Genomic DNA, 15,121 nt, shown 5'->3' on the forward strand with positions numbered 1-15,121 from the left:
ATAAAAATAAAAAAACCCATCCTGTAACTTAGGAAGAATAATGAAGAAATAAAATAGAAGTCGGCACCAGGGATGCATGGACCTGTGAGACAACATGCTGTTGGCTAAGGCATGAAGCTTGTTTTTGTCATTATTACCTGAGGGGAGGTGAAGGAATTGGTGACAAGCACGTGTTGGATGATCTGTTTCTGTGGCATCAGCCTAGGACTTGAGTTACGGGCCAAGAGGAACTGGATAAGTGCACACTCCAAGACAGCGAACAGGGGTTCGGACAGGTGAGTCCCTCCAGGGCTTGGTAAGACAGCCCAACCCTTATCGCCTACCTCCATACACCCCTCTCTGGACCCGCTGCAGGAAGGAGGGGAGAGGAGGCTGCCATCCCATCTGTAAGTTTTCAACCCCGAGGAGGATGCTGTGGCTTTTCCTCACTCCTCATGGGGAAGGTGAGGGATTGTCTTCCCCAACCTCTACCCTAATGTCATCAAGGGAGAGGAGTTGGAGAATCACTCCTAGAAACTGCAGGTGTCAGGAGAAAATGAATCTGTGATGGGTCCCTCATTTGGACACCTGCTTAGGAGTAAAAGAAGGGAGAAGATGTATCCAGATGGCTGACTACACGGCCAAGGGCAAGAACTGCAAGAGCTGAGAGTTGCCTCCGCAGTGTACATCCCTTGGGGAGTTCCCCTTGTCCCCTAGGGACTTCTGTGATCGACAAGCAGGCCGCCATGCGGATGCTTACTGTTGAGGGCGGAGAAGCAGGAACAAGTCGTGCTGGCCAGAGGACCAGAATCAGGCATTAGCATTTATTACGCGAAAACCTGACCTTGACACAGAGGTGAGACTGGAATTATAAACTAGATCTTGCTGAGCTGTTTTCTGTTTATTTTTTAATAAGAAAAAGGAAAAGAATTCATGGACATGGACAATGGGGTGTTGGTGCAGGGGGGAGGGGATGGCTGGAGGTGGAAGAGGGTTTAGGAGGGATAAATGGGGATGGAAAAACAGAAAAGAAAAAGGAATCAGGGTGTTACAATACCTACCCAAGATGTTATGAAGAATAAGAGTCTGGCCCTGGCTGGTTTGGCTCAGCAGTTAGAGCGTCGGCCAGTGGATCAATGAGTCTCAGGTTTGATGCCGGTCAAAGGCACGGACCTTGGTTGCAGTTCGTTGCTGTCCCTGGTCGGGGTCATGTGGGAGGCAACCTGTGTCTCTCTCACATCGATGTTTCTCTTTCGCTCTCTCTCTCTCTCTCCCCCCTCCCCCGTCCCTTCCTCTCTCCCTCCCACTCTTTCTGAAGATAAACAGAAAAATATCCCCAGGTGAGGATTAAAGAAGAATAAAAGAGTCTGTAGCTCAGTGCAAAGAGATTTAGCAGAGCACACTTGGCATTTCTAATTATAGAAAAATAAAACTGTTTCATGTCTGTATTCTCTGAAATGAACATTATTTAATATGCCAGTCACACAAGTGTTTATTGTATATAAAGAATATAATGAAAAGACTGTTATTCTAGTTACAGATTTATGCCTCTCTCTTCTTACATATATATTGAAACTTGAGGAGAATGAGTATTTCGGGTTGGAGAGACTTCAGGAGCATGTTCCTGGAACAGAATGTGACCCCCTCCAGCTCATACTGTCACACTGGCAGAGGGTCCAGCGCCGGTCCCGAGGGTGCCCCCCCGAGATTACTGAAGCATAAGTATGGTGATGACCACTACGTTTTAAACTAGTAAAACACCCACCCACTCGAAAAATCTAAAAATACCCAAAACATCCAGTTGTGTGCTACATAAATGAGAGGTAAGTGTACTGGGGTCCATAGTCAATCTAATCCAAGGGATTTTATTTACAGGGACATCTGGGAATTCTCATGGAAATACTGAGTACTACCTGAGAGGGGACCCTGAAAAAGTTACCAAAGTTGACTGACAACCCTGTTATTAAGCAGGACTGCGCATGCTTGTACTGGCACCGGCAAGAACAGCCGTCCAGCTGATCCGAGAGTCATGGAGAAATGAAGAGCAAGAGAGAACTCATCGAGATAAAGGCCGTGTCCAAAGACGAGCAGAGTCCGGGAGACTAGTGTGCAGAGCCACGCGTTCCAAAGGAAATGGCATGAACATATCTAGAGAAGGAACAAGGAGACAAACCCACAACGACACAGCACACCTTTGGCTTCGGAGTCACCTGTGCTGTACATGGACTCGAGGAGCAACCGCCTGTGTCCGCTGGAACGACCACAGACGCAAATGAATGTGAACTGAACGGACACAGGCGGAAGGCGACATCCTCTCAATGTTTAAAGGGGGACTGCTTTGGGATTTGAACAGTTTATCTCTGATCTGAGCCCTCACGATACAAAAGATAATAGCTGCTTTTATTTGCTTTAAAAATCGGCGTGGGTGATATGTTATTTTTGTACAGGTAGGGGGAAATTAAAGGGTTAGGTAAGGAATGAGACAAATTATTCCAGTCCAGCCCTGACAGCACTGAAGACTAGTTCAACTACATAATTATGAAGTTGACTCCGGCATCAAGGGAGTGGTAGAAAGATTCCAGCCGCAATCGCGTTCCAAGTGACCCATTTTCCCCTAGGAAAGCTGCTCACCAGGCGACAGATGCACCAGCTCTTGTTGCAGAATTCTGGGGGGTTTGGAGCCAATGTTTCTTCCATTAACGTTTTACGAAGCCCTCAGTCTGGTACCTCTGATCCTGTCCCTCTACCAAGGACCAGGCAGTTACCTTCCCTAGTTCCTTTAGCACCAACTCTGGCCCCTGCTGTTGCTGCATTAAGAATTTTTATTGCAGTCCTGGCCGACTTGGCCCACAGACCTGAGAGTTCCGGGTTCAGTTCCTGCTAAGGGCACATACCTTAGTTGCAGTTTGTCCCTGGCCCAGTTGGGGTCGTGTGGGTGGCAACCAGTCGATGTGTCTCTCTCACATCGATGTTGCGCTCTCTCTCTCTCTCTTCCTCTCTCTCTCCCTCTCGCTCTATCTGAAGATAAATGCAAAAATGTCCTCGGGTGAAGAAAAGAAAAAGAATTTTTATTGCAGATTTTCTAGCTCCTGGCACATGTGATACGGGAGGTGATCTTTGACATTGACAGAGAAACTGTGACATTCCTTAGCTAACAGTATAATATGAGACTTGAAAAAAATCTTACCTGTTTAGGCTGAGCTCCCTTGGAGAGAATGTCAATTAAGTCTGCGGAGGAGACGAAATAGAAGCGTGGAAAAGCCACACGCGTGGTTTCCAGGTGTTCGGCGAGAGCTTTTTCACAAAGAGAAAGCCTACGTGAACAAAATGTATTTTTAAGTTTATCTTGACCCTTCAGTTATTAAAACGTCAACAAAACAAAACCCATCTTCTCCCATCTGTCCATCCCAATAAGCTCGCTGTTTACCAGATGGCCCACCTCCTTCTCTTTGACACCATCATCCTGCTTGTGACTGACACACAAGTCATTCCAGGGAGGAGGACACACACACACACGCACGCACGCACACGCACATCATTAGTTGAGGCTTAATTTAGATCAGATCACTCAGTTTGATGTCACTCATCATTTTTCTTAATGACACTCCGAACTAATAGGGAAAAGACCAGATTTGGTTTCACTCAACCTGAGCACAAGGTGCATTAGTTAAGATGTAACTGGTTTACATCTTCCTTTTCCCACTAGATATCTACAAAACACACGTGATTTCAACTCTCTCTGGTATTCAAGAGTCATAAGATCCAGGTCATTTCCACTTTATTTTTCTTAGCAGAGCAGAGGTGACTCAGAACCCAAGCTCCTAAATGCCCCCAAAGATTACTGACTAAACAGAAAGAATGAGCTTCTTTAGAGACCCACCCTTTTAAAATTATGGCCAAATTATCTCTGAAAAAAATCCAGATTATGAAATAATTTTGCTTATGTGCTATATATTTTTATGTAGCACGCTTCTCTATATTGCAAAAAAAAAAAAGTGATCGCAATTCTTTGCAAACCTCTTCTTTTTAGTAGCTGATTTGCCCGAATATTCTTATGACCATTAACTGCTGTAAAATTATGAAAATTACAAATGGCCCTTAGGACAGGATTTTAAACTACTAACTTGTTCCCTAAGAATAATTTCTAGTATAATTAAACTATATGCAAAATACAGGACTTGGAAGAACTGAGTGTAATCCCAGTTCTTGGCATATAGTAGATGCCTAATAAATGTTTGCAGGCTAGCTCAATAAAAGAATTGACCGCCCTGGCCGGTTTGGCTCAGTGGTTGGAGAGTTGGCCTGCGGTCCAGAGAGACCCAGGTTCGGTTCCTGCTAAGGGCACGTACCTCGATTACGGTTTGTCCCCGGCCCTGGTTGGGTCATGTGGGTGGCAACCACTCTATGTGTTTCTTTCACGTCGATGTTTCTCTCTCTCTCTTCCTCCCACTCTATCTGAACCAAAAATGGAAAAATGTCCTCAGGTGAGGATTAAAAAAAAAAAAAGAATTCACCAATCATGTCAAGTCTCTTGATAATAAGATATTCTAATTTTACTATTATGATAGTCCTTTTGGAAAACAAATATACTTGGACTTATTTACATTAACTCAAAAAATATATGTACCACCTAGTATATAATAGGTAATTAGGCAACTATAAGCAAACTTATAAAATAATTTAGTAGAGTGTATACCTACAATAACATGATATTAAGTATTATTAGGTACTTGAAAGAAATCTCATAAAATTTTAACAAATTGATCACCTTATAATTTTATTCTTACCTGTACTGTAAATCTTTAAGTTTTTCATAGAGATTAGGCTGGCATGTTGCTTCTAAAACATTTTTTATTTTAGCTGTCTTGAACATTAACTCCTGTGTGGAAGTACAATATGGAGCCATTGATATTAGAAATTACTTTCCTAAATTTTTCATTCATTTTGGGAATGAAGAATATTCAAAAATTAAAATATAAAAATGAAAAACAACAAGAAAGCAAGGTTAAAGAAACTTCTAACACCATGCCTACTCACTTTTGCTTTTACACTTCTAGATAAATATCAAACCCAACGCATAACCACAGTTTTTGTCAAAATAAATTCAACAGACATTACCATCATTCTGGGTCCACACAGAATTTCTTTTCTAAACCAAACAAATAAAAAGAATAAAGACAGAAAGAGCCCAGAATCTTAAAGAATACACTCAGATATGAAAATAAGATGAGTATGAATCCATTCTTTCCTCCTTAAAAGTTAAACAAAACAGAATTCCTCTGGGGTTTCTGCCTTAGATAGGAAGGAAATATTTAATCACCAATATTCTTTGCTGAAAGTCTCTCAAATCACTCATCATTATCATACGCACACCTCTGTGTTCTCTGTGGCTCCTAGGAAACAAACAAGTAACTGGTAGCGTTACTTTGTTACTGGCTTCCCCTCCTCAGCCTTTTACTTAATGAAGATGCATCTCTACCAGGCCTACTGCGGGGACAGGCAATCTATGGCCCACAGACAACACCTAGTCAGCTGCCTGTTGTATGGCCCAAAGTTAAGAATGTGTTTCACATTTTTAACTGGTTGGAAAAAAATCAAAAGCAGCATATTTTTAACACACAAAAACGACGTGAAATTCAAATGTCAGTGCCTGTGAAGGAGGTTTGCTGGGGCACAGCCACACCCATGTGTTTAGTGGCGGCGACGCCTTCTTTCAAAGCTCCAGTGCAGCTTTGAGCAGCTGTGGCAGAGACCAGAAAAAAACAGCAAAGCCTAAAATATTCACGTCTGACCCTTCCCAGGCCCTTTTTCCTGAAACACAAAAATATATTTTGATAAATATGATACCCCAAATAGTGTTTCTTTACAAGATTTTCATGTTGTTTGGAAAACACTGCAGGAGAGACAGCTAAAATCCCCCACACAATTACCTTTCTTTGTGATGATAACATGAAAGATCTAGTCTCTGAACTATGTTCAAGTATATAATGCACATTGCTAACTACAGTCACCAGGCTGTACATTAGATCCTCAGAATAATTCATCTCCTACCTGGAAGTGCGTACCCTCTGACCAACATCTTCCCATTTCCCCATTCCCCAGCCCCCGGCAGCACCATTCTGCTCTGTTTCTTTGAGTTCTGCTTTGTTAGATTCCACATAAGACAGATCATGCAGTATTTGTCTTCCTCTGTTTGACTTACTTCACTTAGCAGAACATCCTCAAGGTCCATCCATGTTATCACAAAGGCAGGGTTTCCTTTTGATGGCTGAATAATATTCCATTACACACACACACACACACACACACACACACACACACACACCACATTTTCTTTGTATATTCATCCATCAATGGACACTCTGCCTTCTACGAACCTTAAATTCAGCATTTACTCCATCGAATCTTCTAGCGTCTTTCACAAGCTGGATTTGAATATCTTCTGAACAAACAAAGATGCTTTCCAGGTGACACCAAGTCCGCTGGACTTCCATCCAGGTAGAGATGACTGAGTCTGCCAGGTTTAGCTTATTTCGCCAGCGTAAGACTTGCTCAATGAAGTATTCCACATACTTGCTTTGGAGCAGACTCTGCAACTGAACCTAAAAGAAAGGCAAAGAATCTTAAATAACAGCTAAATCGGTAGACTGTATGTACCATGAGAGAGAAGTCACACCTATTGTTTTATTTATCTATTTTTCAATTACAGTTGACATTCCATATTATTCTGTATTAGTTTCAGGTGTACAGCAAGGTGGTAAGAAAATCATGTACTTTACAGAGTGGTTCCCCTCCACCCCCCAATGCTTCAAGTACCCACCTGGCCCCCTACATAGTTACCACGGTATTATTAACTATATTCCCTATGCTATAATTTACATAATATTCCCTATGCATGTAATCCCCATGACTATTCTGTAACTACCAATTGTACTTTTCAAAAAAATCCTCACCCGAGGATATGTTTTTTATTGATTTTTAGAGGGAGGAAAGGAGAGAGAGAGAGAATCACTGATCCGTTGCCTCTTGTATGCGCCCCGACTTGGAATCAAACCCGTAACCTGGTTATGTGCCCTGACCGGGAATCGAACCTGCCACCTTTCAGTGTACAGGACAATGCTTCAACCAACTGAGCCACACTGGTCAGGACACCAAGGTGTACTTCTTAATCCCTCATCTTTTCGCCCAGCCCCCCAACAGCCTCCCCTCTGACACACCTATCCATGTTTGTGCTGGCCTCCTAGGACCTGGTATGCAGCATGTCAAACAGGCCTTCAATAAGTATTTGCTAAATGAGTGACTAAATGACCTTAAATATTCATATTAACATTTTTTTCAAAAGAAAAATGATAACTGTAAGCAACTGCATTTAATATAATCTTCTACATGGTGATCATATATCTCTATATAGGCAGGAAAAATGCATGCTGGCTGCAGCTTTAATAAACTTTATTCTCCATCTTTTCTCACTCTCCCACTGGTCCTTGCCTATTAATCATTCCATGGTTCTGGGTCGTTTTTTTTTTTCCTTCCAATATTGAAAAAATAAAATGAACTTCCCTCCAGCTTGCTAAGGCCGCGATCATCCATTTCCCTCCCCTTTGAGTTCGTCACCGAACTTGGCAGACCTCTCAATGCCAGGCAAAAATATATTTTGATAAATATGATACCCCAAATCCTGTTTCTTTACAAGATTTTCATATTGTTTGGAAAACACTGCAGGAGAGACAGCTAAAATCCCCCCACACAATCACCTTTCTTTGTGATGATAACATGAAAGATCTAGTCTCTTAACAATGTTCAAGTATATAATGCACATTGTTAACTACAGTCACCAGGCTGTACATTAGATCCTCAGAATAATTCATCTTCTACCTGGAAGTGCGTACCCTCTGACCACTATCTTCCCATTTCCCCTTTCCCCAGCCCCCAGCAGCACCATTCTGCTCTGTTTCTTTGAGTTCTGCTTTGTTAGATTCCACATAAGACAGATCATGCAGTATTTGTCTTCCTCTGTTTGACTTACTTCACTTAGCAGAACGCCCTCAAGGTCCATCCATGTTATCACAAAGGCAGGGTTTCCTTTTGATGGCTGAATAATATTCCATTACATACACACACACACACACCCCACATTTTCTTTGTATATTCATCCATCAATGGACACTTAGGTTGTTTCCATGACATTTGACTCTTCTTTGGGGGAAAACGTATCCAGTGGTGGCTATGCTACCGCAGTCTCCTTTCCCCACTCTTCTCTGACCATTCTCTCTCTGCCTCCTTTATGTCTCCTCTTGTTCACCAAACACAGCCTTTCTTGAAGCTCTACTCTCTGCCGCTTATCTTCTTTACCTCTCATTATCTAGCTTATCAACAATCAAGATACCGACAATGACCTCCCTTCCTACTGTCCTACACTGAACCTCTGGCTGAGCTCTGGGTCTGACCATCCACCTTGATATACGTATCCCTTGCCATCCCCATCACAGAGCCTGCCTGTCTCTTCTTAGACCCCTGGAGCCCTTCTGTCTGTCTCCCCTCTCAAGGGCAAGTTTTTTGAAAACAAGTGTTCATATCTTTTAATCCCAAATGTACCATGCCTGGATGCTGGTACAAGTAGATGCCCAAGAAATGAATTAATAATATTAAAACCTGGAAAAAATATAAAAACATAATTGAAAAGAAAAAGAATCTGTACTAAAAATATCCATCTTACTTGGTTGTGCTCTAGAGTTTCAAAGAGTTGTTCATCAGACTTGAGTAACGGAATGCCTGTCCGATAGTGAACTTCGTAGGAAAACTCCATGGTCTCCCAGGTCACACTGATTTCAGTTAAAACCTGGACATAAATAGTAATAAGTTATATGTGCAAACGTTTATTGAGCACCAATAGCTAAGCTATCACCTTGAATTATTTTATTTGTTTATTTATTTATTTATTTTTATTTTCACCTGAGGACATTTTTGGATTCATCTTCAGATAGAGCGAGAGGGAGGAAGAGAGAGAGAGAAACATCGATGTGAGAGAGAGACACATCGACTGGCTACCACCCACATGACCCCAACCAGGGCCGGGGACAAACTGCAACCCAGATACGTGCCCTTAGCGGAAACCAAACCTGGGTCTCTCTGGACCGTGGGCCAACGCTCTAACCACTGAGCCAAACCGGCCAGGTCATCTTGAATTCCCTTAATGTTTAAAATATTTTTTTGAAAAATAGAGTGATATAAAATATTATTGGCATCAATTTTTAAAATGTGCTCTTATTAATATTTTTTTACAGAGAGAAGGGAGAGAGAGATGGAAACACATCTACTGTCTGCCTCCTGCACGCCCCCTACTGGGGATCGAGCCTGCAACCTGGGCAAGTGCCCTGATCAGGAATTGAACTGGGACCTCTCAGTCCATGGGACGATGCTCAATCCACTGAGCCACACTGGCTGGGCTATTGACCTCAGTTTTTATTCCTTCAAATATGTGTTGATGAGGTTTAGGAAATAAATTCTGTCACGAAAAGGAACAAGCATCACACCAATATCAGATTTCTGTTGGATCTGCATTATATCCTTCACTGAAACAGAATGCTAGAGCAGGGAGGGATGAAACAGGTTCCCTCAGGGTCTGATAGACCTGATTTGCAAATTAGCCCGCGTGTGACAGGTGGTCACTCAGAGTGCCTGAATGTGTTAATCTGGGTAAGTCAACTACTCTCTACTCAGTCTCTCCTTCAGTCTCCTTATCTGCAAAACGGGAAGAATAATATTACCTCTCTTGGAAAGGAAATGATATGTCAGTGTCTTCTGGGATCATCATCATCATCAACTGGGCCAACCCTCTGGTTTTACACATTTCCTCTGGGTCGGAATAATTCTATTTCCTGCCCAAGTCACACACTAACTAGCCTCAGAGGACAAGCTGGGACTCATGTCTCCACACAACCACGGCATGGACTTCTCCCTGAGTCTGCTGATGGGCCCCGTGTGAAAAGAAACAGCCCCAAGGACACCACCTTTTCAGTCCCCAGTTCTTTCAATGCTTTGTCCACGATGCTTCGGATCTCGTCTTCCATCTGGTACAACTGCAGGGCTAGTAAGTCTGCCAAGGTTGTGGCTTCGCTTATTGAAAACGTGACCTGATTAGGAAGAAAAAAGGGCAGAATGTATATTCCACGTATATGAATGGCTCCTTTTGCCTAATGGCCAGAGAAATGAATCACAGCTCAATATACTCAAGTCAGCTGCTGAGCACACCTCTGGTCTGAAAGTTGCGCAAAGACATTGCTTCTTAATTGCAGTTTCTCTGGCGTCACCTGTCAGAAGCAGGGCTGAGCTTTAGGCCACGGTCACACCACACTACTTTCTTTTGTTCAGTGGCCTTCCCTGTCCGCTCGTTTCTTATCTCCTCTGCCCACAAAATCCGTTTTTCAAAGAGAATCACTACGTTCATTTATTATAATTTGGTTGAAATCCCAGGAATCAGGTAGTAGCTCATTTGTCTTTTCCTCCTACAGTTCTGTTCACTGAACACAATTCCCAGTTGCTTCCGTAATTTAACCTAGTTTTAGCACTAATTTAATCATAGTTCCTTGGGGGCGGGGGGAACTATGACTTTCACTCATAGTGTCAGTCATATTTACCATGTGAAAAATGCAATTCACACTTATTTCTTCATCACCTTGTTGATTCCATCTCATCGCCCCAGTATTTGCTAAGAAGCTCTCAGCTCTTCCTAAATGTCCAAAGTCATCGTGTCCCCGTGCAAATGAAGAGCTGATCAGCCACATGGTTCCAGGGAAACTATTTCCTTTCCTGCCCCTTAGAAGCGACAGTCCTCTCTAGCCCTCGCCACCCTGTAATAGTCCTTGTCACCATCCACCTCTCTGCACAGGGTGACTAAACATCCCTGTTAGCCGAGGACTGAGGGGTTCCCAGACGTGGGACTTTCAGTGCTAAAACCTGGAAAATCCTGGGCAAACCAATGAGTCGGTCACCCTCTCTCTGCATCATTTTCAGCCTCACTCCACAGCTGATGGGCCCAGGTCTGCCTTAGAGAAGGAATGAGCAGGGATACAGAATGGGACCACCACAATCGGTCACACAGTGTGTGCACTGGACATGAACATCCAGCCCAGGCGACAAGTGAATTCAGCCACCGCTCTGAGGCCCTGGCACAGCCTGGAGGAAGGTGCACTTTCTGCCAGGGAAAGTGCATTTTTGTCACATGCAGAAAGGTGGGATACAGGCAAGAGACTGTGGTGAGAAGAAATGTCATTGCAGGAAGTGTGAGGGGGGAGAGGGGCCCACAGTCGATTACATATTGGGAGACTCAAGAAAGATTTTTCTGAATGAATGAATCAATCAACTGCCGAGTCTAAACATACAATGTCTAAAAGACTCTAATAACAATAGCTTCTGGGATCATTTATTGAGCACTTACTATAAACTGGGTCTCATCTCCAATTTGTTCACCAATTCTGCATGGGAAGCATTATGCGTTTTCATTTCATAGAGGAGGCAATTAAGGTCTGGAGAGCAGGTAAGTTCCCCCTGATCCCAGAGTTACTAAGTGTCAGGGTTGGAACGACAAAGCCTAATTTTCATTAGTGGGGAAACTGCAAACTCTGTCTTCAAATCCTGAGAGCCTTTCATCACAGTGAGTCCCTCGAGGTCTAGAGCTGCCCAAGGACAAAACAAACAGACCAGGCTGCCTTTCACACATTTTAAATTCAAAAAGGTCACCTTCCCTAAAAAAATAAAGTGTAAGATTGATATATCTGCCCTTAAAAGATGCAAAAAGACAAGAAAATATTACCTCAAGTGGCATGAGGAACCATTTTATATATTGCAATAAAGTCAAAACCATCAAAAGACTATCAAAAAAGACACCATTACTAAATGAATTGTGGGAGGAAAAACAAAATCACAATTTCAGAATTCCCTCTCTCCCTAAATTCCTTTCTATGCCCTCTGATCTTCTCTGAAATAAGGTCCTTTGCAGCTATGTTGTGCTCTATTATATGTCTTAGCGTTCCTCTCGTTTTATTAGTAAAAGATACATTCAAAATTTACATGTCTCGTTTGCGTTCACACAACCAGTAAGAGATAAAAGTGGGGTGACTTAGATTGGGCTACTGTAAGGGAATACCAGAGATTAGGCAGTTTACGCAGCAAGCATTTACTCCTCGATGTTCTGGAGGCTGAAGGCCCGAGAGCCAGGTGCCTGAGCGGTTGGGTTCTTGGCTTACAGAAATCTGTGGTCTTCTTTATCCTCATATAGCAGGGAACAGAAAGCTCTGGTCTTTTATGGCCTTATAAGGGCAGTAATCCCATTCATGAGGGCTCCACTTTCGTGACCTAATTATCTCCCACAGGCTCTCCTTCAAACACCATCACGTTGGAAATTTAGGCTTCAACATATGAACTCTCCGGAGACACGTTTATCCACGGCAGAGGGCTAACGCTAGGACCTCTGCATGTTCATTCTGCTTGTCCTCTCCAGCAGCTTAACCTCTCCCATTTGACCAGAGACCTGTTCACAAATCCCACTTCATCCCAGATGAATAATACTTCATAGTCACAAAAGCAGTCAATTAACGAGACTCAGGACACTGACCCCAGTGGCCTGCATGAGCTGGAGCCAATGCCGGGCTCTGAGGGCAGGGCTCTGTAACTCGGCGACAGCGCTCAGGGAGGTTGTCATGTCCCTCACTGTGCTCTCCAGGCCTGCATACGCATCCCAGACACGGACTTCCCTGTCCAGGGACCAGATTTCCTAAAGCAAAGCAAAGCAAAAAAAAAAATTAAAAAAGTCCCCAGATATAACAATACATTTTGTAGTTCACCTTCACTGAAAGAATAAATATACATTTCCTAGAGTTAGGAAAGAGAGTAAAAGCATTTAAGCCCCAGGGTTAAGGACTAATACCAGAGAAACAGAAAAGAATCCTCTCATTCATATAGGTAAGTCCAGTGTGTACAAGCCCCTTGGACACTCTGCCTTCGGATTCGCGGGCTAACTCCATGTTCACGGGTCACTGCATGCAGCCAAGTAAGAGTTTACGGGGCCTGTGCAATGAACAGTGTTTCCTGTAGAAACACAAACAAACAGAAAACTGAGACTGCTGTCTGGATGACTAAGACCTTCCTCCAAAGCCCCGCCTTACTTGAACGGTGGCCTGGAAATGTCAGTGCCTTTGAGTGTTTGTTCCTGGGGCTCACGTATCTCATGGCGTTTAGATGTGTCGAGTAGGGCCCTGGACTCGGCTGTCCTCTCCGCCCAAGGAGCAACAGTCACAATTGTGCATGAGGAAACCCATCATAAACAATCTCAGCATGAAGAAAAGGGCGGTGCCACTTGTTTAAAAAAATACAAGCACGCCCTGGCCAGTTTGGCTCAGCGGTTAGAGCATCGGCCTGTGGTCCAGAGAGACCCGGGTTCGGTTCCCGGTAAAGGCGCGTACCTCGGTTGCAGTTTGTCCCCGGCCCTGGTTGGGTCGTGCGGGTGGCAGCCACTCGATGTGTCCCTTTCACATCGATCGATGTCTCTCTCTCTCTCTCTCTCTCTCTCTCTCTCTCTCTCCCTTCCCCTCCCACTCTATCTGAGCAAAGAATGAAAAAATGTCCTCGGGTGAGGATGCGAGCCGGTGAACCTGCCACTCGCAGTGAGCCCAAAGGGTGGCGGAGTACACAGGGCGTGAGCACAGTGATGAGACGGGGCGCCAGGGCCTTCAGACGGGTGATGGGACCAGGATAATATGGGAGGAAGAAACTGGGAAGAGTTGGTAGGAGCTGAGCGCAGGACTGAGGAAGGCAAGAGTGAGCCAGGGGAGAAGAGCCACTTTAACTGCCTTCCCGCCAGTGCTCTTAGGCTTCGCCCTAAGAGGATCTACTCTCTTCAGAGGGCATACGGCTGTGCAGACTAGGTATCAAAACATCACGTTCAAACAAGCTCAGTTCCGTATGTATTGAGCCCCTTGGCGTGCTGGAATCATCAATAATACAAAGATCAGAGCAGTCCATATAAACCCACACGTTGTATACTCCAATCCGTCACCCTCAGTTCTAGAACCAAAAGGAATTTTTAAAATACAAAATAGTCATGGTTGCTAAGGAAAGAATTCCAATCCCCGTACTCTTCATCTTCACACACTCCATTCCAGACAGCTTTAGGAAACTCATGATTGCAGTGGCTACTCATAAATTCATTAGCCCTGATATGTTTTTCCCCCCATTCATTCACAGAAAGGCAGGCTTGATTAAAAGTGCAACTGGCTGAGAGGGGAAAAAAAATACTGTCTCATATCATCCTGTGTGAAGTAAATAAGGACATGGGGCCCCAAACACCAGATCCCAGGTTAGGGAAGAGGGAAGGAGGTGGTGCCGAGGAAGATAAATCGTCACGCCCGACAGTTATGGAACTTGCCTTGGCAAACCTTCGGAGTTCTGCACCCATCTGTTCCACATTAATCTGTCTCCACTGGGTTTTGGTCCAATTATCAATGCTTCTCTGAAAATGTACAAGCAGATAAAAGTGTCAACAACATTTGGTGAAAGCAAGTCTCCACAGCAAAATATATGAACTGATGATACACAGTGGCTCTATCATCCAGTGGAAAGTCAATTATTTAAGTATTACTGCACTTGTCAAAACTTCCTAGCTCCAAAACAAAAAAGTTGTCAGAACATGTCAAACTTAAGGCTGAAACATTATGAGACATTAATTTCTAGTAGCAATGACAAATTCCATACACACACCATCATTATCATTTCATCCCGAGTACTGTGAATGAATTGGTAAGTATATGACCATTAAATAGACCAGGTTTTTATTATTCTACATATAACATAAAATAAGCTTTAATCAAAACCTCAATCCTTTATAAATAAACTTTCATTAACTTCTTGACTCTATTCTAGCCCTTGTTGATATATTTCTATATGACTTTCAGCTAATTCCATGAATTATGTATAATGCATGTTGCAATATGCCCAGTTCCCTAGAATTTATTTTTACATTTAAGTTTGTAATTTAATTAACATGTACAAGTTAACTTCTTCTTTAGTGAGGTCGATTTATATATGCACGTACACATCAGTACAAGCATGGGTGTAACATGAGTTTGAATGAACACGTCACCATGTA

At 43.3% G+C, this 15,121-nt stretch overlaps 1 protein-coding gene across 1 annotated transcript in view; it reads right to left on the reverse strand.

Moving 5' to 3' along the window:
• The window catches only part of DNAH11 (dynein axonemal heavy chain 11), a 293,033-nt gene that overhangs the window by 218,854 nt on the left and 59,058 nt on the right, over positions 1–15,121 (reverse strand). The window contains 7 exon segments of the mRNA XM_036246718.1: positions 3,167–3,293; positions 4,767–4,858; positions 6,357–6,581; positions 8,696–8,818; positions 9,990–10,112; positions 12,593–12,751; positions 14,402–14,485. Of these exon segments, the coding sequence (XP_036102611.1) occupies positions 3,167–3,293; positions 4,767–4,858; positions 6,357–6,581; positions 8,696–8,818; positions 9,990–10,112; positions 12,593–12,751; positions 14,402–14,485 (933 nt within the window).

This window comes from Molossus molossus, unplaced genomic scaffold, assembly GCF_014108415.1.
Source record: "Molossus molossus isolate mMolMol1 unplaced genomic scaffold, mMolMol1.p scaffold_m16_p_7, whole genome shotgun sequence".
NCBI lineage: Eukaryota > Metazoa > Chordata > Mammalia > Chiroptera > Molossidae > Molossus > Molossus molossus.